This window comes from Schistocerca cancellata, chromosome 2 (assembly GCF_023864275.1).
Source record: "Schistocerca cancellata isolate TAMUIC-IGC-003103 chromosome 2, iqSchCanc2.1, whole genome shotgun sequence".
Lineage (NCBI taxonomy): Eukaryota > Metazoa > Arthropoda > Insecta > Orthoptera > Acrididae > Schistocerca > Schistocerca cancellata.
This window is the reverse complement of record NC_064627.1, coordinates 810,160,059-810,184,413: the sequence shown is the minus strand read 5'-3', so window position 1 is coordinate 810,184,413 and position 24,355 is coordinate 810,160,059. Positions and strand designations below refer to the sequence as shown.

The window sequence follows — 24,355 nt, the reverse complement described above, 5'->3', positions numbered from 1 at the left end:
GTAAATGATGACTTACCTGACTTATCAGAGTGAACATAGGACATAGGTTTGAAACTTAACCTATCTAAAATGCAAGCAATCTTAGTTGCTTATGAGAGACTTATTATCCCTAAAACTCAAATTTTTTTCCCCAATAACTGTAAACAGCATAGAATAACTATTTCTCCTTCTGCAAAGAATATGTCAGCATCACTTCACTCTAAAGAAATATAAAAAAGATTACTCTTTCTTGGGCTTAGAAGGAAACACTTAGAATCACCATACTTGATTATGGTGATCCTAACCCTTAAGGACTTTTGTAGGCAAAATCAAGTGGGCTGTAACTGGCACGGAATGCTTATATGTGACACACCTGTCATGTTCATTATTTCCACTGTATCACTCCCAACTGTAAGGAATTACTGCGTTCCCTGGAACGACTATTTCAATTAAATATATTGAGATTGAGGTAAAGAGCATAAAATATTTTTGTAATTTCTTTATTCATTTCAAAATTTTGTACATGGACTGAATTCCTGTCAAATATAAACAGAATATTGTGGTTTCAGAATACATGACATGATAGTGTCATATGTAAAAATTACAGAGTAATTTGGATTTTAGTTAAGTCGTTGTCCCAGAGAACATCTCAGTACTGAAGTGTGTGGATAACTATACCCTGTATTTGCTTTATCATCATCTCAATCACTGCACTGCCTCTTACTTATCTTCAGGTCAGACTACTATCTGAACAGTAAAGCAGAAATACTAGTTCTCAACAAAGTAAAATCCTCTTTATACCACTAGATAACAATAGTTTTCCCAAAATCATTTTCTGTGTCAGGAACCTGACTTTGAAATGATCTTCCTCAAAATATCAGAAAAATTAAATTCCTTTTGAATTTCAAAAGATAGCTAATGGCCCATCTGTAGCAATAACTCTCTTCTGTACACTTGTCTGCAGCTCACTTTTGTCAACAGCTCCCCCCCCCCCCCCCCCAAACATCTTTCCTTTCCCCTTGCTACACAGTTCTCTGTGGAAAGTCTGTTTTTTCTTCACAGCAATTGTCATTGTAATTTCCAATCTTCTCCTCTGTCAATATCCCTTCTATTTCTGATGACACTAAACACTGCTTCAAATGTGCTAAACTAATCAACAATATTACTGTTATTTGTAGTCTATCTCTATCATCATCATCATCATCATCATCATCATCATCATCATCATCATCATCATTTCTCCATTTTGATCAACTAGGGACCATGTTAATTCAACTTTCTGTTTTAGAGTTTTGTCTACCACACAATGCATTCATTTCTGGCAATTTTCTTCTCTCTCTTGGGTTCATGCCTTCCCTGTCTCCAGCTTCAGCTTTTCTTTGAAATCTTTGTGGGTTCATAGTTTTTCCTTAAGTGGCTATTTGGACATCTTTAGGAGAAACTTAAAGTTATCTTAGATCTTCATCAACTTCTGTGAACCATCCCCCCTTTGGTTTTCAAGATAAGAAAGTACATCACTACCATTTTAATTACCCTTCCTGGGCTCATTCATAGCATGTGGGCATAAACGGCAATCATTTTCCGAATCCCTGTACTCTTGGTTTCCAATGTGACCAGGATTTTTCTTAAAATAAAGAAGAAAGGTCCACTGGAGAAACTAAAGGCCAGAGAAAGAAAGATTTCAAGACTCTTTGTCATGTACAGAACCTCAAGCCAAACAGCAGTGCAGTAATGTCTAATTTTGACATTTTAGGATATTTATCTCTTATTGTAGATGTCTTTAGTTAGTTAGCAGGCCATTCCCATTTTGCTCATGAATGACAAGAAAACTTCTTTCTACAACAGGTTAGGCTATATCCATTCATGTAAGTATTGAAACTTTTCTGCCGGCTTAATTTTTCCTAGCCCAACCTACAGTTCTCTTAGTACTGATTTTATGTCTCTCATAAAATGTGTCTACATCTACATACACATACATGCACACACTCCACAAGCCACTGTAAAGTGCACAGAGGAGGGTATCCTGTACCACTAATAGTCATTTCCGTTCCTGTTCCATTCACAAATAGAGGCATATAGTCAGTCTCTTTCCCCTCACTCTAAGAATCCAAATTTCTTGTATCTTATCTTTGTGGTTCTTACACAGCAGTACAATTGTTCTGCAGTCAGCTTAAAATGGCAGTTCTCAAAATTTTCTCAGTAGTGTTCCTCAAAAAGAACTTCATCTTCCCTACAGGGATTCCCATTTGAGTTCTCCAGGCATCTCCATAATACTTGTGTGTAGTTCGAACTTACTGGTAACAAATCTAGCAGCCCACCTCAGTATTGCTTTGATGTCTTCCTTTAACCCATGGCCTCTTTTACAGATGAACCACACTTTTCCAAAATCCTCCCAATAAACTGAAATCTATTATTCACCTTTCCTACCACAATCCTCACATACTCATTTAACGTCATATCATTTTGCAACGTTATGTACAAGTATTTAAACAACATGACAAGGACGACACTACTAATTCTGTATTATAATATTATGAGCTTGTTTTTCCTACTCATCTGGATTAACTTAAATTTTTCTACATTTAGAGCTAGTCGCCATTCATCACTCCAGCTAGAAATTTCATCTAGGACATCTTGTATTCACCTACAGTCACTCCACTTCAACACCTTCCCGTACACTATAGCATCATCAGCAAATTATCACAGATTGTGCGTGCCCTGGCCGCCACACCATTTATGTATACAGACAATAATAGAAGTCCTATTGCACTTCCCCAGGGCACTCCTGACAATATCCTTGTCTTTGATGAACACACACTATCGAGGACAACATACCGGGTTCTATTAAGAAGTCTACAAGCCACTCTTAAGTGGGAACCTATTCCATATGCTCTTACCTTCATTTTCTCAGTGGAAATTGGAAGCCCTGCCTTCAATGCATGTGTCTTCAGTCCCAGACCTAAGCAGTGCCCACAACAACAAAGCACTCTCAGTGGCAGTCAGAAAACAAATAACAATGCATAATCCACCCATTTGCAGGATATCAGTTATCTTTTCTCTCTGGTTGCTACTATTGTACATGAAGGGCTTATATTAGGACCACAAATTACAAGTAAGGGGTCCCGCAAGGATCTGTTTTGCCATATCTTCTCTTTAATATCTATACCACTAATTTAGAAAAGTTATTCCTAAGGATGGTGAAAGTTCTGCAATACACAAATAATATATATTATTTACATGGAAAGTACATCCCTAGAAGACTAAGTCACAACTGACAACCACAATATTTGCACTCCAACAGTGGCTCATAAGGAACACACTTGATATATCCACAGGTAATCAAATGCAGTATTGTTTCCAAGGCACAGAGTGAACCTGCCAGCACTAGCACTAGGCCCACACCACTTCGCTTCAAAAATGGTAGTCAAATCAGAGACTCTTCACTGACCATAAGCCAACACAGAAGATGCACACAAAATATGTGGCTAAGAAATGTTAGATGGCTATCAACATCACAGATATGACAGGACTTGGATGGGGCATGAGCATCAGCACAGCACTAACACTTGACCATACCCCTATGGGAGTGGTTACAGATCTGCACTTAACATTTATCTCAGCAGAATTTGTAAATGCCAGTATAAATTGTTGAGAGCTTGTTTGGGCGTAATGCATTCCACGTCCACTATTGCATTCTTGGTTGAGGACATGGTCATCCTCAATCCATCTACGCTGGTGGTATATTTGCCGCAAAATTATTCTTAAAAGTTGGTTGGTTGGTTGGTTTGGGGGATGAAAGGGACCAAACTGCTACGGTCATCGGTCCCTTTTTCCATAGACAAAGAACACCCTCAGAGAATAAAAAACAAGGAACAGAATAGATCACAGACGATACAGAACAAGAGAAACAGACAAAGACAAGACAAAACGAACTAAAACCACACAGACTGTGACAGTGGGTGGCCGACCATAGAAATAAAAAAGGAAAAGCCAGCCACTTAGAAACACATTAAAAAATCAGTTTAAAATCATAGGCCAAATGCCAGAATCAGCACAAAACAATAAAATAAAACAGAAACACTCAGATTAAATGATAAAATCCCCCTGCCCGAATAAAACGTAAGACTAAGTCAGCCATAGTGGAGTCGTCTGTTAAAAGGGCAGGGAGCGTATCAGGCAGCGCAAATGTCTGCCTGACCACAGCTAAAAGGGGGCAGGCCAACAAAATGTGGGCCACTGTCAAAGCCGCCCCGCAGCGACATACAGGAGGGTCCTCCCGGCGCAGTAAATAATTGTGTGTCAGCCGGGAGTGGCCAATGCGGAGCCGACAAAGGACGACTGAGTCCCTGCGGTTGGCTCGCATGGATGACCGCCACACAGTCGTCGTCTCCTTAATGGCATGGAGTTTATTGGCCGTGATCCGATCGCGCCATTCAGCGTCCCAAAGCGCAAAAACTTTTCGGCGGAGGACTGCCCGCAAATCAGTCTCTGGGAGGCCAACATCCAGAGACGGTTGTCTCGTGACCTCTTTCGCCAGGTGGTCAACATGTTCATTGCCCGGGATACCGACATGACTGGGGGTCCACACAAAGACCACAGAGCGGCCGCAATGCGCAAGAGTATGCAGGGACTCATGGATAGCCATCACCAGACGAGAACGAGGAAAACACTGGTCGAGAGCTCGTAAACTGCTCAGGGAATCGCTACAGATAACGAAGGACTCACCTGAGCAGGAGCGGATATACTCTAGGGCTCGAAAGATGGCGACCAGCTCAGCAGTGTAAACGCTGCAGCCAGCCGCCAAGGACCGTTGTTCGGAATGGTCCCCTAGAGTTAGCGCATACCCGACACGACCAGCAACCATCGAACCGTCGGTGTAAACAATTCCAGAGCCCTGATACGTGGCCAGGATGAAATAAAAGCGGCGGCGGAAGGCCTCTGGAGGGACCGAGTCCTTCGAGCCCTGTGCCAAGTCGAGCCGAAGGCAAGGGCGAGGAACACACCACGGGGGTGTACGCAGAGGCGCCCGGAAAGGAGGTGGAACAGGGAAAAACCCAAGCCCGCAGAGAAGCTCCTTGACGCGTACAGCGATCGGACAACCCGACCGGGGCCGACGGTCTGGCAGATGGACGACTGACTGCGGGAACAGGACACGATAATTTGGATGCCCGGGCAAGCTTAGAACATGGGCAGCATAAGCGGCCAGCAAACGTTGGCGCCGGAACCGCAGTGGAGGAACACCTGCCTCCACTAGTATGCTGTCCACAGGGCTGGTGCGGAAAGCACCAGTGGCAAGGCGTATCCCGCTGTGGAGAATTGGGTCCAGCACCCGTAACGCAGATAGGGATGCTGAGCCATAAGCCAGGCTCCCATAATCCAGATGGGACTGGATTAACGCCTGGTAGAGCCGCAACAGGGTAGATCAGTCGGCGCCCCAGCGGGTGTGGCTCAAGCACCTCAGAGCGTTTAGATGCCGCCAACACGCCTGTTTAAGCTGCTGGAATGAGACAGCCAAGTCAACCGGGCATTGAAAACCACCCCCAAAAACCTGTGGGTCTCCACCACAGCAAGGAGTTCGTCGGCAAGATAAAGCCGCGGCTCAGGATGGACTGTTCGGCGCCGGCAGAAATGCATAACGCGGGTCTTGGCTGCCGAAAACTGAAACCCATGCGCTACAGCCCAAGACTGCGCCTTACGGATAGTGCCCTGTAGCTGACGTTCAACAACTGCAATGCCAGTAGAGCTGTAATAAAGGCAGAAGTTGGCAGCATACAGGGAAGCATTCTTAAAAAGAATCAATATGATTGAAGAGCTCCCTTAGACAGTTTGTAGGATGAGGTGAGGGGTGGTGGGGAGGGGGGGTGATTATAGGGTATTTTTAATATTTTGAATGACAAATTGAGACTTTTAAGTAGCCATAATAAGTTTCAGTTGGACACCGTTAAAAACCTGTGTAATACTAATTTTTTTAAAATCATTTTCTTGAAGGAAAAACATCTGACTACAATACATTCTTTTCCATTCCCTGAGAGCTGGGGGGGAGGAGGGGGGCAGTGGACAGACAGATTACGACCCCCTTCCTCCCTTTACATGAATCCATCAATCTGAAATCAATCACTTAAAACCTAATCACATAGCTGGACACTTCTGGATCACTAACCTCCTCCTTTCCATAGTTAAAGCACATTTAAATACACAGGAAATTTCTAAGAAGGTTATTAGAGCATCTAGACTAAATAGTTCTTGTGTCCCATTCCCACTGAAATCGTTTAAGGTGAATGTAATAACCCGTGATTACGAGACCCACATTAACAATAAAAATTCACCGCATTTTTTAAGCCCGTATCCAGAGGCAATGTATATCTATATTGATGGCCCAAAAACAAGTGACTGTCAGAAGCGCATACTGCATATTGGGTATCATGACATCGGAACTTGTTGCTATGTTAGAAGCACTGCATTTCTACTAGTGCATTACATCATCTTTATATTTCCTACTCAGTGACTCTTTATCTGCTCTAAAAGTAGTTAAAAATTTTAGCATCTGTTTGACCAAAAATCCTATTGTACACAGAATTACTGAAGTTTGCTGAATAATTACTTTTGTGTTGCTGTAACAGCCACACTCTTCTAGAATTTGAAATAGTGTGGTTTGATCAAATGAGTCATATCTCATTCTGAAATTGAGAAAGGTCATCACTAATTGCCTGTTCCTGAGTTTTGGGTTCAAAATGATGGACTCCAGCTTCACAATCTGCTCACCACATGATCGACCCTTCCTGAAACCCCCTTGGTATTCTCCCAACTGTGGATCAGTTTGTTCCATCCTATTCTTTAGAGTCTATTGTTGAAAATTTTTCACTTTCCCAAATCTCTTGAATACTTGCAACAAGTTTATCAATTGTTTCCAGGGCTCTCTGGTGTCCAGCCAGATGCGATCGTTTAAGTCCCATGATATTTCGGTGAATTACCTTTCTGCCATCGTCAGATGGTTGTGATGGAATGGTCTGTCTGTTCATTGTCAATGTTATTTATGTCCGTCAGTCAGGCGTCAATTCCCTGCCCTGCCCTGCCCTGCCCTGCCCTGACCTGCCCTGCCCTGCCAATGAGCAGACAGACCATTCTGTTAGAACCACCTGATGATGGCGGAAAGGTTATTCGCCAAAATATCGTGGGACTTCAACGATCGCTTCTGGCTGGACACCCGAGAGCCCTGGAAACAACACATACGCCCGGAAAGCCTCCAATCACAAGTTTATCAATTGCCATATACCCTGCATGCTACCACAGTTCAGCAATCATCAGATCACCACCCGGTCCCTTGTTGGCCTTCAGTGCTTGGATGACCTTTGCAGTTTCTTCCTTCAGGGATGGAGATGAATCTGGGTGGATGTTTGGATTGTTCTCATAAATGAATGTGGTCTCTGGAGCCTCACAGCTGAGACAACATTCAAAGTTACTAGCTAAACTCTAGCAATTATCTTAATCAATACGGGCTATTTTTCCTCTGGAATCTTAGACCTGTAGGTTCATGGAGGTTGTTATTTGTTCAGGTTGTGTTTGAAGGTTTTATAGAAGTTACATTGTGTTACTTACCTGGAACTCTTGTTCAGTCAGTAACAATTGATTTTATCAAACACACACTTCACTCCAAGGATGCTTTTTAATGCAAACTTTCTCACGTTTAGAAAGTTGATGCCTTTCACTCCATTTTTTCTGGAAATTACATTTCTGTCAAGAAACCTGTCGTGCTGCACTGCATTCATCATCCCAGCAAGCATGTTTTCTTGATTTCATGAGTGGTTCTCATTAGCTGTATGACTAGAGCCTCTTAATTGTCCCTAGTTCTTGGGATTTAAAGTTTCGAACCTGTGGACGAGTTTTTGATTGCTTCTTAGCATGCCTGTCAAAATTATCATTTTTTCTGGGAATAACCTTCTTGTTATTTCTTGAAATTAGTCTAACTTTAATCTTCAAAAGGTAATGATCTGAGTCTATATTGTCATTTCTCAGAACCTTTATGTTATAGAACTTGCGGACTTTCCATGCAATGGGAACATGGTCAATTTGGAATTCACCAAGGTTGGAGTTATGAGATGTCCAGGCCTTCTGGGCATGTGTTTGAAAGCAGTTGACTTTAGAGCCAGACTGAACGCTCTGCATAACTTCACTAGTGTATCCACTGTAACGGATTCTCCTGATGATGATAACAACAACAGCAATAACAGGCACATCATCCTCATCATCATCCTCATCATCATCATCATCATCATCATCATCATCATCCTCATCATCATCCTCATCATCATCCTCATCATCATCCTCATCATCATCCTGGTGACTATAATTGTCCTCTCAATTTGTTAGATGCACATGACTGAATGAGAAGTGTGCATAGAAATTGAGAATCTTCCTTAATAATTTTTTTAGTAAGTGTTATTCCTTGTACAAGGCACGAGAAGGCTGTTAGGTCCAGTAGCTTTGTAAAATAGGTTCAAAATGGTTCACATGGCTCTGAGCACTATGGGACTTAACATCTGAGGTCATCAGTCCCTTAGAACTTAGAATTACTTAAACCTAACTAACCTAAGGACATCACACACATCCATGCCAGAGGCAGGATTTGAACCTACAACCATAGCGGTCGCGCAGCTCCAGACTGAAGCTGCCTAGAACTGCTTGACCACTCCGGCCGGCTGTAGAATAGATTTTGTCTGAAAGCTTAACACTTTTATTCAATAACAGCCCACAGACAAACATGGCTTAAGCTGCAATTTTTTGTTTGTTTGTTTGATTCTCCATTGTCATCTGATAAGAATATTAATGTGTTTCAAATCATGGATTTAAGAAATATTTTAAAAATATGGATGGACAAACATCCAAATTCCATTAAAAAAAATCATAAGTTGATTAAAACTGATGACACATCTAGAGCACTGGCAGCTAACCATTAGGTTTTTAGCTACCACTTAATTCACACAGAATTTACAAGAATCAAACTACTTTAAATGAGCAAAATGAATTATATGGCCACAGTTTTTTCAGCAATTTAAAGAGTTCTTTTTTCCTGAAAAGACTAGAATCTAACAGTTATAAACACATACAGCATACAAGTAACCTCTAAAATCTACAGGAAGCTATCACAATAATACAGTAATAGCTTAGAATAAAGAGACATGCTTGTTAATACAGTTATTCTTTTACATATTTAAGGTTTGCAACATACTTAGATAGCTCTACTCAGAATATTACTGTCTTTCAGGAAACCAGTCAAAATTATAAACCATCTCAACTTGAACCTCTGCAACTAATACTACAACCAGTAAGTGATTTTGTTACATATGTTTATTTTAATCATAATCTAGGAAAAGACAGATTGCTACTTACTGTAAAAATGACATTAAGTTGCAGACAGGCACAATTAAAAGACACCTACACCTACATTTTCAGCCCCAGTCTTTATCAGAAAAAGAAAAACACATACCATTCATTCATTAATACAAGCAAGCACACGTAACCCCCAACTCCAACAGCTTGGACCAGAAAGCCTGTCTGCAACTTAAATGTGTCATCTTCACAGTAGCTCGATCTTTTCATACACTGTTGATATTCAAACCTTTAGTTTTCATTGTTTTATTTTGATCATAATTATGTCAATAAAGTAATCTACATGTAACTAATAAGAATAATGTAAACCACTATGTGCAAAAATGCCAACACAATTAGTACTTTAATAAGAGTCTTCAGGCCTTGCAATGCATCATGCATTTTAATAAAACCACATTTTACCTTTCATATCTTATGAAAGTAACTCATTAGTAATGGTTATGAACAGTAGATTAAATCTGAAAAAAATGCTAAAATTAAGGAGGTGGGACCTGGATAAGCTGGAAGAAGAAAGCTGAAGATTAGATGAGTAGATGAGATAACCAATGAAGAAGTACTGAACAGAATTGATGAGAAAAGAAATTTGTGGCACAACCCAATTAGAAGGAAGTACGGGATGACAGGACACTTTCTGAGACATCAATGGATCACCAATTTAGTACTGGAGGGAAGTGTAGGGGATAAAAATTGTAGAGAGAGACCAAGTGATGAACACAGAAAGCAGTTTCAGAAGGATGTAGGTTGCAGTAGTTATTTGGAAGGTGAAGAGGCTTGCACAGGATAGACTAGCATGGGAAGTTGCATGAAACCAATGTTTGGAGTGAAAGAAGAAGCAGCAGCAGCAGCAGCAGCAGCAGCAACAGCAACAGCAACAGCAACAACATTCTACTACTACTACTACTACTACTAATTTAAATCTAGAATAAAAACCACAATGGATAAAATTAAAGAAATATTGTAAAAAGTTATGAGTTGGTGTAAATATGATAACATATAATACCTCTGCTTCTCAAGTGCACTCACTGTTGTTATGTCATATGCTAATTGTACTTCATCAACTTCTACATCTGGATGTGCTTCTCTGAAAATGATTAAGAAAAATATTACAAAAGGTGTAGAAATCAAATCAAATCATAGGATTTTCATGGAAACAACAAGCATTTACAAGTTGCATTAACAAAATATTATGTTCATAGTGATGTAAATGTTCTGTGAGGCAGCTTGTAATTTCTACAAGTTACCTGCACAATATTTAAATTGTATAATTACTTACTTCACATAAACTTATCATATATACAGGGTGTTACAAAAAGGTATGGCCAAACATTCAGGAAACGTTCCTCACACACAAAGAAAGAAAATATGTTATGTGGACATGTGTCCGGAAACGCTTACTTTCCATGTTAGAGCTCATTTTATTACTTCTCTTCAAATCACATTAATCATGGAATGGAAACACACAGCAACAGAACGTACCAGCGTGACTTCAAACACTTTGTTACAGGAAATGTTCAAAATCTCCTCCATTAGCGAGGATACATGCATCCACCCTCCATCGCATGGAATCGCTGATTCGCTGATGCAGCCCTAGAGAATGGCGTATTGTATCACAGCCGTCCACAATATGAGCACGAAGAGTCTCTACATTTGGTACCGGGGTTGTGTAGACAAGAGCTTCAAATGCCCCCATAAATGAAAGTCAAGAGGGCTGAGATCAGGAGAGCGTTGGAGGCCATGGAATTGGTCTGCCTCTACCAATCCATCGGTCACCGAATATGTTGCTGAGAAGTGTACGAACACTTCGACTGAAATGTGCAGGAGCTCCATCGTGCATGAACCACATGTTGTGTCGTACTTGTAAAGGCATATGTTCTAGCAGCACAGGTAGAGTATCCCGTATATAATCATGATAACGTTCTCCATTGAGCGTAGGTGGACGAAATTAAAATGAGCTCTAACATGGAAATTAAGCATTTCCTGACACATGTCCACATAACATCTTTTCTTTATTTGTGTGTGAGGAACATTTCCTGAAAGTTTGGCCGTACCTTTTTGTAACACCCTGTATACTGCCTGACAGAGCAAACCACCCACAGGGAGGGGGAGGTGGAGGACAAAAGTTCACAGTCTGAGTGTGTATTTGACATTACTTCAGTGATAACAAAATTTTATCATCTTTTAAAGAACTTGGTAGTATGAGCTCACATACCAGTATGATGTTGCATCCCCTCTGGGATGGATACATGCATTGATTCAGTTTGGATAGGGTGCTTAAGCAGTTTTATTCTCTCCAGAGGCAAGCTGACGCACAACTGTTGAACCAAGTCCTTGATACTCCAGATAATGGCAATGAGGCACAGTTGACGTCAAAGCTGGTCCCACACGTTTTCTATTGGTGACAGATCTAGTGATCTTATCAGCCACGGGAGCTTATCTGAAATACCCAAAGCCGCCCCACCCCTGCTCCCCTGTAGTCAAGATGTTAAAGAGTATTTACTATTCAACGGCATACTTCCTATCATACAGAAAATAGGGTGGGGCAAAAAAGGAGACAAACTACATCTAAAAGCAATTAAAACAGAGTAAGATGGGGACAAGAGTGAGTTGGTCAAAGAGATAGGATCAGGGTTCCCACAGCCCAGCATGCAGCAAGGGAGACACCAATCGCAACCACCCTGCACCTGCCCCAAAGATAGCTTAAAACCTTAAATCTGAAAATAAAAGCTAATTTCATGCAGAAAATGGAGAATCATTTCAACCACCCCTGAACTGCCTGCCAATATTTGAGGCACAGAATTCGGAAGGCCGTACTTAGCATGGAGGGCTACAAGGGGCCATTCCACCAGGATATGAACTACTGTTTGTAAGGCTTCACATGTATGATGTGGGGGGTGGCTTATTGCATAAAATGATGCTATGGGTTAGCTTGGTATGACCAATGTGGAGGCAACATAGGAGAATGGATTCCTTCCGTGGGAAATGTTAGGAAGATGGCCATGCAGTAGTAATCTCCTTTGTAGTGCAGTCTTTATTAGAAGAGGCAATAGCCAACCAGATGCTGTTCCATCTCTGACTGGGCAGGGTTCTTATTTGCTTCCTCAAATCTGCACCTTTTAGAAGCAAAATGAATGGGGATGAGTAATCACTTCTCTAGGCAAATGGTTTACCAGTTCATTCTGTAGGATACCCACATGACTTCAGACTCTGAGAAAGACAACCAAGCAGACAGTTTGACTAAGTTTAGCAAGGTCATGAATAGAGGAGATTACAGGGTGACAAGAGTAACATTAGTCAATAGCCAGAAAACTGCTTGTTGAGTCACTACACACTAAAACACGGTCAAGAGAGGCCACTTTAACGATATGGAGGGCTCTTAACAGCTATCAGTTCCAATGCAAAAATACTAGAAGTTCCTGGCAGTGAATGGCGTCCCTGACTGGCAGGACATGTAAAAGTGTATCCTGCCTTGTCCAAAATTTTACAGCTGTCATTGTAGAAGCTATGAGGGTGGCCCCATAAGTACCTGGCCTGACAAAGAGATGGCAGTAGTCGTAGAAAAATATCTCTGGATTAGAAAGTATATGATCTATGAAGCATATGTTTCAACTTTGAAGACTTCACATTGTTTAGTATTTGTTTGGCAGCCATCAATAATGAACACTATGAGTGAACTTGTGAAAATGGAGAAATTGGTCATCTTTATGTGATACAATATTTTTTTTGAAAGGCCTCAGTGTAACCAATATTAAAGCTGAGCTAGATTCTACTTTGGCAGAGTTTGCTCCTTCATTGACAACAGTAAAATATTGGGTAGCTGAGTTTAAACGAGGCCGTACTAGCTGCCAAGACGAGTGTCGCATTGGTCAACCAAATGAGGTGATGACTCCAGAAATCGTGAAGAAAATCCACAAAGCGGTACTAGATGATCATCAACTGAAAGTGCACAAGCTAGCACACATTGTAGGCATTTCAAAAAGCGCGGTATAACACATATTATCTGAAAATTTGGACATGAGAGAACTGTGTGCAAGATCTGTGCTGCATTTGCTCACACTCAAGCAAAAACAGTGTCGTGAAGATGTTTCAATTGAGTGTTTAGAGAAGTTTTGCAGCAACAAAGCCGATGTTTTGCGCCATTTGATAGCTATGGGTCCACCACTTCACTCCCAAGACAAAAGAACAATCAAAATAATGGTCACAAATTGGAGAATCAACTCCAAAGAAGGTTAAGACCTTTTCATCTGCAGGCAAGTGGCAAGTTCATGGCGTCAGTTTTTTGGGATGCGCATTGGATAATTTTCACTCACTACCTTGAAAAAGTAAAAACTATCAATGGCAAGAATGCAAGTATTATGTGAACTTACTGCAATGTTTGGATAATAATAATAATAAAAAATAAAAAATAAAAAAAAAAGTAATCAAGCAACAACGGCTGCAATTGGCCACGGAGAAAGTGTTTTTCTTCAAGGATAGTGCACCAGCTTCCAAGTCCATTATTGCAATGCCCAAAATTAATGAATTTAAGTTTGAACTGCTACCTCACGCACTCTATTTGCCAGATTTAGCCCCCTTGGATTATTTTGTTACCGAACTTTTGAAAAATGGCTCGGTGGTCAAAGATTTTCAACAAATGAAGATGTGATGTTGGCATTTAATGGCTATTTTGAGGAGTTAGACAGTACTCATTCTAAAGAGGGTACAGAACTTTATGAACATCGCTGGGAAAAGTGTATAGACCTGAAAGGAAATTGTGTTGAAAAATACTTTTTTCCAAAATTTGTGCGTTTTCTTTGTTGACTCAGGTACTTATGGGACCACACTCTTAGTAGCACCCTGAAACTCTTAAAGAACTTGCCCAACTGATGCTGGAAGGTCATAGGGGTGACAGACGTTTAAGACCACAAAAAAGATTCTTCTAATTTGTGGCTTGGGCCCCAACCCAGAGGGGGGGGGGATATGAGAAAACACTGGGAAAACTTCCCAGTGAGTAGAAGCTGGGATCCTGGCAAAGTGCTGCAAGGCATATTCCAACCAGTAATCCCACCCAAGGGCAGGTATCACAGGATCGATACTTCTCGTATGCAAGAAAGGATGGGATACCTTGGATGATCCTAGTATTTTCAAATGTCAATTGCAAAAGAGAGAAGAGTTGGTACTGTCAGAACTGAAGAGGTACTATCACTGGTTTGGCATGGAGACTGTCTACAGAACTAGTATAGATGATGCCAGAGGCCAGACAAAGTCTGAAGGTGCTACTGCGCCATAAAACTGGCTACCATGGTCTAGCTGGTATGAGATTAGAGCTCAGTAAACACAGGAGGGTAGCATAATCCACACCTCAAGATGTGTGGACAAGGAACCACAGCATCTTAATGTTCTGCATGCAGCTAGTCTTTAGTTGACTAATATGGAGCAACCAAGTCCTCTTTTTATCAAAAGGGGGCCCCAACACAAGACTGTGTGATGACTTCCGAGCACTGCATACCCCAGCTCGATCAGTATGGGACACAGAATGATGACAAATGCACGAACCACATTTTTGCAATACAAACCACAGGAAAGGGTCCATGCACAGGCCCACCTGATGGTACATTGGAGCTGGATGGGGAAGAGAGTAACACTCAGGCCAATGGCCTGTAGGGTGCTCTTAAGAACCAGTCATGGCAGGTAAGTAAAATGTGATGGTGCCAAGCAGTGTCATATGCCTTATGTAGGTCAAAAAAGACTGAAATGAGGTGTTTGTGTTTAGAAAAAGCCTGTTGGATTGCCCCCCCCCCCCCTCCTCCACAACACACACTGACAGGGGGGAGGGGGGGGGGGGGGGCAACAGGCTCAGGGACTCTAGAGCCCAGCATAATCTGCAGGCCCCAGCTTCAGACAAGGGAACCTCCCCATCGCACCCCCCTCAGATTTAGTTATAAGTTGGCACAGTGGATAGGCCTTGAAAAACTGTGTAGTCCATGCGCAAGATAGGCAACATCAAGGATAGTGTGAGCTCCGGAGCACCATGGTCCCGTGGTTAGCATGAGGAGCTGCCGAACGAAAGGTCCTTGGTTCAAGTATTCCCTACAGTGATAAATTTACCTTTTTTTTATTTTAGCAAAGTTATGATCTGTCCGTTTGTTCATTGACATCTCTGTTCACTGTAATAAGTTTAGTGTCTGTGTTTTGTGACCGCACCGCAAAACTGCGCGATTAGTAGACGAAAGGACGTCCCTCTCCAATGGGAACCGAAAACATTTGATTGCAAGGTCATAGGTCAACGGATTCCTCCACAGGAAAACACGTCTGACATATTCTATATGACACTGGTGACGGCATGTGCGTCACATGACAGGAATATGTTGTCGACCCACCTAACATGTACACTTGGCGAATGGGTAAAAAGATTCTTCTACCTTGCCCGATCTAGGTCTTCTTGTGGATGTGATAATCACTTCCAAAAAAGTGATGAAAACATAAGAGTTTGTCACATAAACTGCAACAAATGAATGCAACAGTTCCACAGTCACACAGTTTTCCCTCTGCTCTGTCAAAACATATGTTTTTAACGTTTTCATACAACGTCCCCATACTACGGCGCAATTACCTCGCAGCGGACGGACTGACGGACAGATAATAACTGTCTGAAAATAAAAAATTAAACTTCTCACTCAAGGGAAGACTTGAACCGAGGACCTCTCGTTCCGCAGCTACTCACGCTAACCACGGGACCATGGCGCTCCTGAGCTCACACTCTCCTTGATGTTGCCTATCTTGCGCATGGACTACTCAGTTTGTATATTATGCTTATTTTTTTCATAGTTCCACACAATTTCTTCCTGTTTTCTCGATTGATATGTGTTCAGTTTTTCAAGGCCTATCCACTGTGCCAACTTATAACTAAATCTGAGGGGGGTGCGATGGGGAGGTTCCCTTGTGAGCAGTTTTCACAGCATGTAGGTGAAGCTAATGAGTCAGTAGCTGTTAAGAGACAATTGGTTTTTGCCTGGCTTAAGGATTGGGACAATGATACTATCTCACAATTGTGAAGGGAAGTGACCTTCGAGCCAAATGCAGTCCGAGACCCTGAGTAGATGTAGTCTTCAAATAACATTCAGGTGTTGGAGCATTTGATTATGAATTGAATCAGGGCCAGGACCATATTATGAGAGGAGGCAAGAGCCTGAAGCCGTTCCCATAAAAGCGTCCTTACATGATTTGGCTTGACGAGAGGGAGGTGTTATATGTGGCGGTGGTGGGGGTGGGGGTGGGAGACATCTTCAATTTGTCTTTTCTGCAGCAGAAAGCTAGCCAGATAAGAAGAGGACACCAATGCTGTTGCAAAATGTGTTGCAGTTTGTTCAACAAAAATCGAAACATTGGTACAAAGACCACCCTCAAGACCAAGACCCAGAACACATGTTGAGTGCAGAAGACTATGGAGCTTGTCCCATACCTGGTATGAAGAGGCTTGTATTCCTAGGGAAGAGACTTGGCACTTCCAGCATTCCTTCTTACAGCATTTAATTAGACAGCAAGCTTAGCACGAAGTAGCTCAATAGTGATGTCTTTGATCAACCACGGCACCAGCTGGCGACAGAGGCTACCTGTAGAAAGGGAAATAGAAGTTCCTGTGGCATTGGTGATTGCAAAGGAGACTCTTGCTGTGTCTTGTCGATGCAGTCTGACAGAGAGGGGGTGAAGGTACTAGCAGAGGCATACAACTGCACATTTGCTCTTTCAAGCACCTAATGTAACAGCCCATCCATCTGGTGGTGGCCACGAAGCAACAGTGTCACCAGAAAGTTGTGACTGCCAGACAGTTCGTCGTGTAGTGACTAGTATACTTGAGACTGGGGGAATAGATCATTAGATCAATAGCTGAAAACATGTTATATGTGGCACTGAAGTGGGTAGGAGTACACCATTGAGGAGAGAGATGATATGGTCAGTAAGAAGCTAGCCAAGTAGAAGGCCTGATCAGATGACTGAAATCCACAAGTACGAGAAAAGAGGAGGAGGTGGTGTGGGTGCAGTTGTTGAATTAATGTGGTCAACTCAAGGTAAGTAAGAGGCCTGCCTAGAGGCATGTAAAAGGTGATCACTGAGGTCATCTGAATTCACACTACCATTTCTTCTAAAGTGATGCAAAGGGCAATCTGCTCGCTGGCCACATATGTGCGAACCTATGTATAGACCCTTCCAGGTGCCCTTTCTGAGGCCAGAGAGGTTCTGACAATGAACAATAACCACAGAGTGGTGGGGTCTGTCATCAGTAAAGTGTTTTTCTCGTAGAGCAATGCAAATTTAAGATGAGAAAGAAGTAAGGTGATGTAGTTCCGGCAGGTGGAAGAAATATTCATTACAGTTCCACTCAATGATCACATTACAGGTGTTCAGATTAGGCATGATGGGGTCAGCTTTGGTCACTCCCCATGCTCGTGGTGGAATCCTACTGCTTTCTCTACCATGTCTATCCTATGGGAACAGTGACAAGGCAGACATGTAGAAGCAAAGCAGTTTATCTAATTTACTTCCGCTGTGTTCGTTTTGAGGAACATATTGAAAATCAATTTGGAGAAGTCCAGTCATTGGGGAAAATGTGCAGTGGATGACTATTGGTTAAAGAATCCGATGGCACGAGAGTATCTGGCAGCTCTGGTGTCACTGCAGTAGCCTCATCCCAATTCTCCTCCCGGACCCCCTCCATTGCCAAAGTCTTTGGTGGCCAAGATTCTTGTGAGGGCCTGACAGCAATGACAGTGTGGACCGATTAAGAGCAGACAGTCCAGGGAACCACAGGGTGTGGTTCCTTCATTCACTGGCTGGTGTCTGGCCTCTGACCTGCAGATTTCTGGGAGGAGGGAGCCCTGTCACCAGTACAACATCTGAGGATAAAGCTGCTCCTCTGGCCAAGTGCAGAAAATGGTTCCTGAATACAGTGCTGTGGGAACAGTGAGAGAAGTCCAGTAGAAGAACTAAATTTAAAAAATTGAGGTAGTGTGAGTGACAGCTGTGACTTTTGCTAACTGGACATCACTTCAAAAGGACATAGGCATTCATATTTTTATTTGCCTCAGTATATGACAGATGGTCAACAGGTTTATATCCCTGTATTTTTCGTGCTTTCTTGAAGACTGAACAAATCGGTGAATGTGGAGGATAGTGTTCCATGCAACTGACACACAAAAGTAGTTGTTCACAAGGACTACCTTCATAAAGTGATCATCACTGTTACCATATTTTGGATCCACCGTGCAGCAGGATTATATATGACCAAAGTGCAAGCATCTCATTGGTGGTGAGACATAAACAAAATATAAGCCTCATTGCTCAAGATTAGCCCATAGCTCCTCATCTGTTTGGAACATAAGGTGGTGGAAGATGATTCCTTGAACCATACTCAAAGTCTTGTGTGGGGCAATGATCACTGGTCAGTTAACCAGATGTTCACATGCCTGAACACCTGTAGATTGTGCAGCAGAGGAGGCTTTAACCAATAGTGATCCACTGCACATCTTCCCCAATGACTCTACTTCTCCACACTGATCTTCAATATGTTCCTTAAAACGAACACAGTGGAAGTAAATTAGATAAACTGCTTTGCTCCTACATTTCTGGCTTGTCACTGTTCCCATAGGGTAGACATGGTAGAGAAATCAGTAGAATTATAACTATCTGTATTTAAATTTCTGTACCTGTCTTATGAGAGAGCCAAACGTCTACTGCAATGGCACCTATTCCAACTGGGGGCTCTCCGCATAGGTGTAACCCAGCCGCAGCAAAGGCCATTCAGCACAATGGCCATTTCTGGGAGTCCTGATGCCCTAGGAAGACAGAAATCTACTCCCTGGCATGCACGAGGAACTTGCAATTCTGACATCAGCAGTGTGGGCCGTTTCTTGCCAGAGGACTCACGTTAATACTATTTCTTTGAAGCACAAACAATAGTCTATGCAGGCATTATGCACAGATGATCTTTAACACAGCATGAAGTAGGCACTATTCTTCCCCAGTCAGTCCACACTAAAAAAAAAAGTCAAACCCAGAAGGGGTCTACAAATTACATTAGCCAAAAGATGATGAATGGATGAATGAAAGAATATCACGAGAAAGGAGAGCAGAACCTAGGGAATAGTCTGGTCAACATCAGAGACTGCCACCATGAGAAGGAACAAGAAAAGAAAGAATAGTCAGAGCTGAGGGACTGAATCACAGGGAAGGAAACAGGTGCTGCAACAGCTTGGGGCACTATGCTCACCACACATGTACATAATCAATGAAAGAGTCTTGACCTTCCTGAGAGGACACCAACAATGGCCATCCAGGGTAGAGTAAGTGCTGCAGCTGGCTGCTGAACACAATTTGAGGCCATCTGACAAGAGTCCATACTTCTCGGTCATAGTGCTACATCAAACACACACATTTGGTTTTTGGTATTACTGGCTACCTATGCACATGTTGGCAATTCCACAGTCTGGCTGCTGTTAGTCTCTGACCAATTTTGTGGGGCAAGAGTGTGTTGCATGAAGTCTGTTACCCGTTCTTGGATGGCAGGGGCTGATGTGCAGGTGGTTACCATGTGCTTGGTGCATATTACAGTGATCCTCCTTCAGTCAGATGTGGTCAACAGGAACCTTAATGATGAATATGTCCATTCTCACAGTCCCATGTAACCTAACTTCAGACCACTGTCACATCCAAATTCCACACAATCTGGACATTGCACAATTTGACCAGCTTGCCAAATGGAAAGCCACAATGACAGTCCTTTAAAAATCTCACAAGTGCTGATAGTGTCACACAAGTGTAGACATCATCTCCATGTCCTTCACAGTAATCACTCTATATCTGGTAGAGTTCAGACTCCTTATATACCCCACCAAGTCTAGTAACAACACTAAGCCGTAACAAGTCTCATGCTCTCTGATGGCAGTTCTACCTGTCACAGAGAATCTATATTACTAAATGGCTAACTTGGGGCACATTCTAGTTGCAGGCTGATCTATTTAATAGCTTTCAGGGGCTACAAAAATTTTATTTTCAGTATTTCATATAGTAATTGATTGAATTTAGAAATTTAAAAGTGCCAGAACCTCATCATTAAGAGCTCTAATCTTGTGTTAAAGGTTTAATGCAGTAAGTCTAGCATTACAGTTAAAACTGTATAGCCTTGATGGAAAGTTACTCTCAGTACAAAATTCACCCAGACTGTATCCATTCAGTATTTGAGAATAAGAGCACTTAGTGACTAAACTTTTTTTCACTTACAAGCTTAATGCCAAACAGGAGTGTATTAACTCATTTGTAAAGTAATCAGAAGTTTGAAACTGTTTTATACATAGTTCAATTCATTAAAGAATCAGGAAAGGGGTTTACTGGTTGTAGCTCTAATCATTTATGTAGACCACTGACAGTGTGAATGTATACAAAGTAACACTGACATCTGACCATGTCCTTTGGAAGCATCACACTTCTTGTCAGGCAGTGTATTTTCTTGGGTTAATAAACATTACATATACATTTTTTTTCACATTTATCAATTGCTGTCTTATAATGAATCAAACCATAGAAGGAAAACTACTAATGAACACAAACTAGTATGGATGTGTAGAATGAAGTTTCGTACACCATGTAAGTAACAACAATAAGAACACAACAGCAGAACAGAAGCACCATTCTAATAATCCTTAAGAAAAATGAAAGATAAAAGCATTTTATGATTATATTTTAAAAAGCCACTTACAGTTTGAATTGCAGAGTAATCATGTGCATGTAGACATTCATTTCAATACTTCAGTGATTAGACAGCAAAGTTTTAGATACTAACTAAAAGCACCATAGACAGCTTTACTTCTTTTTCCTAACAGCTCTTATCCAGCGAGCGAGCCATGCAGAAGCATCATAACCATTTCTCATAATTACACTGGTAAGCCAAAACATTATGACCACTACTCACACCAGTGACACTGGATACCACCTGGTGGTGTTGAGGGCACATGACATGGTAACAAAAAGTATGTAACTTGAGCAGACACTGACAGGGGATCACCCTAGCCTTAGTGAAGATATGGTCTGCAAATGTGGAAACCCATTGAGGTAAGTGACTTTCACAAAGGGTAGATTATTATTATTAATATCATTATCTCAGAGCCTGTGGATAATTATCTTGAAAATTGTGAAGCTGGTCAAATGTTCATGCATTACTGATATCAGCACCAACGGAAAGAGGTAAGAGGACAGTGAAACTACCACTAGGCGTTGGATGTCCATGGCTCCTCACAGAACATGGGTTTTGGAGGCTTGTCTGCTCTGTAAGTAGAATTGATGGTGATCTCCGGCATCTCTGCTGGAAGGGCACGTATGCATGCACAAGTGTTTAGGAGCACACCATTCATTGTACATTGCTGAATATGGAGCTCTGCAGTAGACCACACCTATGTGTTCACTTTTTGACCCAACAACATTTTCAGTTATGATTCAGTGGGCATGGGATCATCGGGATTTGACCATTGATCAATGTAAAAGCTTCATCTCTGTGCGTAATCACATTTTTGCTACACAGACCAAAAGAGATACTACATTTCTTTCTGAAGGAATCACACACCACCACCACCACCACCACCAGATATCCAGATTGAAGTACCTCCAATCTCTGCATTATATTGCAAATGACCCTAATACTACGTATCTGAAACTAAGTATTTAATTCTTTGGTGGTGGAGAGCTGCAGTTCAAACTTTCTGCCAAGAATCTCACGCACAAATTTATTAAGAACAATATCACTAACAAAAAATATGTGGTTCACATCTGACTACCTCATTAAACAGTTTTTCAATAATTGTGCACCCATAAACTTACTGAAAATGTCTCCGGATATCAGCAGAATCACAAAATTTTCTTGGGATATTTGTTATCATCAATGTTCGGGAAACAGCAGTGTCACTTTCTTCAAATCTCATGGTCACAGAAAACCTCCTCATTACTATGATGCCAAGTGGTAAGTACAATATTGCCAAGGTTACATGAATCCACAAATATGGAGAGCTGTGGAAAAAAATATATGATTAACATTCTGAATTCTTTTCATTTATTACTTAAACAAGCTGCTACATGCAAATTCCTTCAAGAAATAGCTTATTCCTACAAATTCAGTAAATACTATGTACGTAAAGATAACAAAAATTGCAGCTTACAGCAGACAGACCGTCTAATCTGAACAGAGCCATACATTTTAATTTTTTATTGACAGACCACACAAAATTGAACTATGTAAGATATGAGGGACACGGAAAAAGCCAACCCAGTTACACACTTCTTCCAACATGATACATTGTACCTACAGTGTCTCGTTCAGGCTGTTAACACAATAAAACTGTTAATGTAGCTGGGCCCTGAAGATAGATAGATCTGTGGACATACAGAATGGGCCAAAACCACTACCCATTGTAACCTAACCGAATACAAAGCAAACAATTGGAATTCTAAAATAACCAAACACTTTACTGAAGCTACAGGATTATTTATAGTATTCTTTCTTTAATTGTTTTCCACTTTTGTTGATACATATTGTCAGACAACCTAGGATGCTTAAGTACACTTATTGGTGGCCTATCTGACCTGCAGCAACTTTTCTCGAAATGTTTCTGTAAATTGTAGACCACCTTTTGGAATTATTATTCCACTAATTTATTATTAAATTATAACCACCTCTGTGCCACATTTTAAAGTAAAAACTCTTTCTTCATTAGAAAATATATTCACATGTCAGAATCAACAATGAAAAATGTTAGATGTCTGATTTAACAGCTGTGCATTCTGGTGTTTCTACCTATAATGATCACAAACAAACAAGAATTATTTAATGTTTTCAAAAGGTTATAATGGGGAGTAACTTTTGGCCCACTTCATATTTTACATTTCTTCTCAAAAGTTCGCATGAACAACTATAAAAGAAGTGTTTACCATGATAACTGATACTTACAAACATTAATTGTATTCTACTCCATTGAAAGAAAGTCCTTAATACTAGAAAAAACATATTGGAAAGATTATCCAACACCATTTCAAAGCAGCTTCTACCTGACCTTTTTAAATTCTTTAATAGTTTGTTAAAAGTTTTATGCCCATATAATTGAGGCTGCTGTCTGCTCCTTTTGTGTTATGCCTTTTCAGATGATAATCACAGTCGCATCTAGTAGTATAAAAATGTACCTCTCTGTTTAGACTAATTTTACTGCTTTTATTTTAAAAATAGTTTAACAATTCTATAAACATAGAATGATGACAGTGTTAGTACATTCTTACTTTTGAACATCCCTATATGTATCAACATGCAAGAGTTAAAGCTTTTTGTATCTTTTTCAAGAGTCCAATTGGCATCTTCCAGTCTGACTGCGTATTTTTGGCTGTAACTTCTTTTTTAAAAAAATGCTTTAATTTTATTTGGTGTTGATCATTAGCAATCAACTGCTGCATCTGCAGTTCCATCTTACATACAAGGCGTAAAAGTAGTCACCAAATACAAATAGTTTTAACAAGCAGTCTAACAACCTCCAACGTGATCTCTTGGCCAGTAACAACATACAATCATTACATTCCGCTTAATCTTTCAGGAGTGCATCTGGGGTAGCAGTATTTCTTCTTGAGTTTGGCAGATGATAGTATAACCAACTGCAAGGTGAGTTGGTGACTGATTTAATTTAGTCACTGACTCACCTTTAATATGGCTGTAGGTTATATCTGAAGAAGAAACGTCCCTGTCCTGGATGCATATGCAAAAGACAATGGAATATTTTGTATGCCAGGAAAACTTAAAAAAAAAAAAAAAAAAACCACTGCAATGTTCTCTGACACCAGACACACATGAGCCATTCTTGTCAGCTGACAGGTTTCAATGTATGTTACACTTCATAGCTAAAAGACAAATTAATTAATTCAAATACTAACAAAGAGATAGAGGGGCTGGCCAGTACTTACCTCAGCTCAGTACAGCCGATAGATACAC

The 24,355-nt window shown here is 41.1% G+C and overlaps 1 protein-coding gene across 2 annotated transcripts in view; it reads right to left on the bottom strand.

Moving 5' to 3' along the window:
- The window catches only part of LOC126162680 (CSC1-like protein 2), a 201,547-nt gene that overhangs the window by 77,927 nt on the left and 99,265 nt on the right, over positions 1-24,355 (bottom strand). For both annotated transcript variants that reach the window (XM_049919333.1, XM_049919334.1), the window contains exons 7-8: positions 22,210-22,395; positions 10,367-10,447 (exon numbers count right to left, since the gene is read on the bottom strand). In XM_049919333.1, the coding sequence (XP_049775290.1) occupies positions 10,367-10,447; positions 22,210-22,395 (267 nt within the window). The remainder of the gene's footprint in view (positions 1-10,366; positions 10,448-22,209; positions 22,396-24,355) is intronic.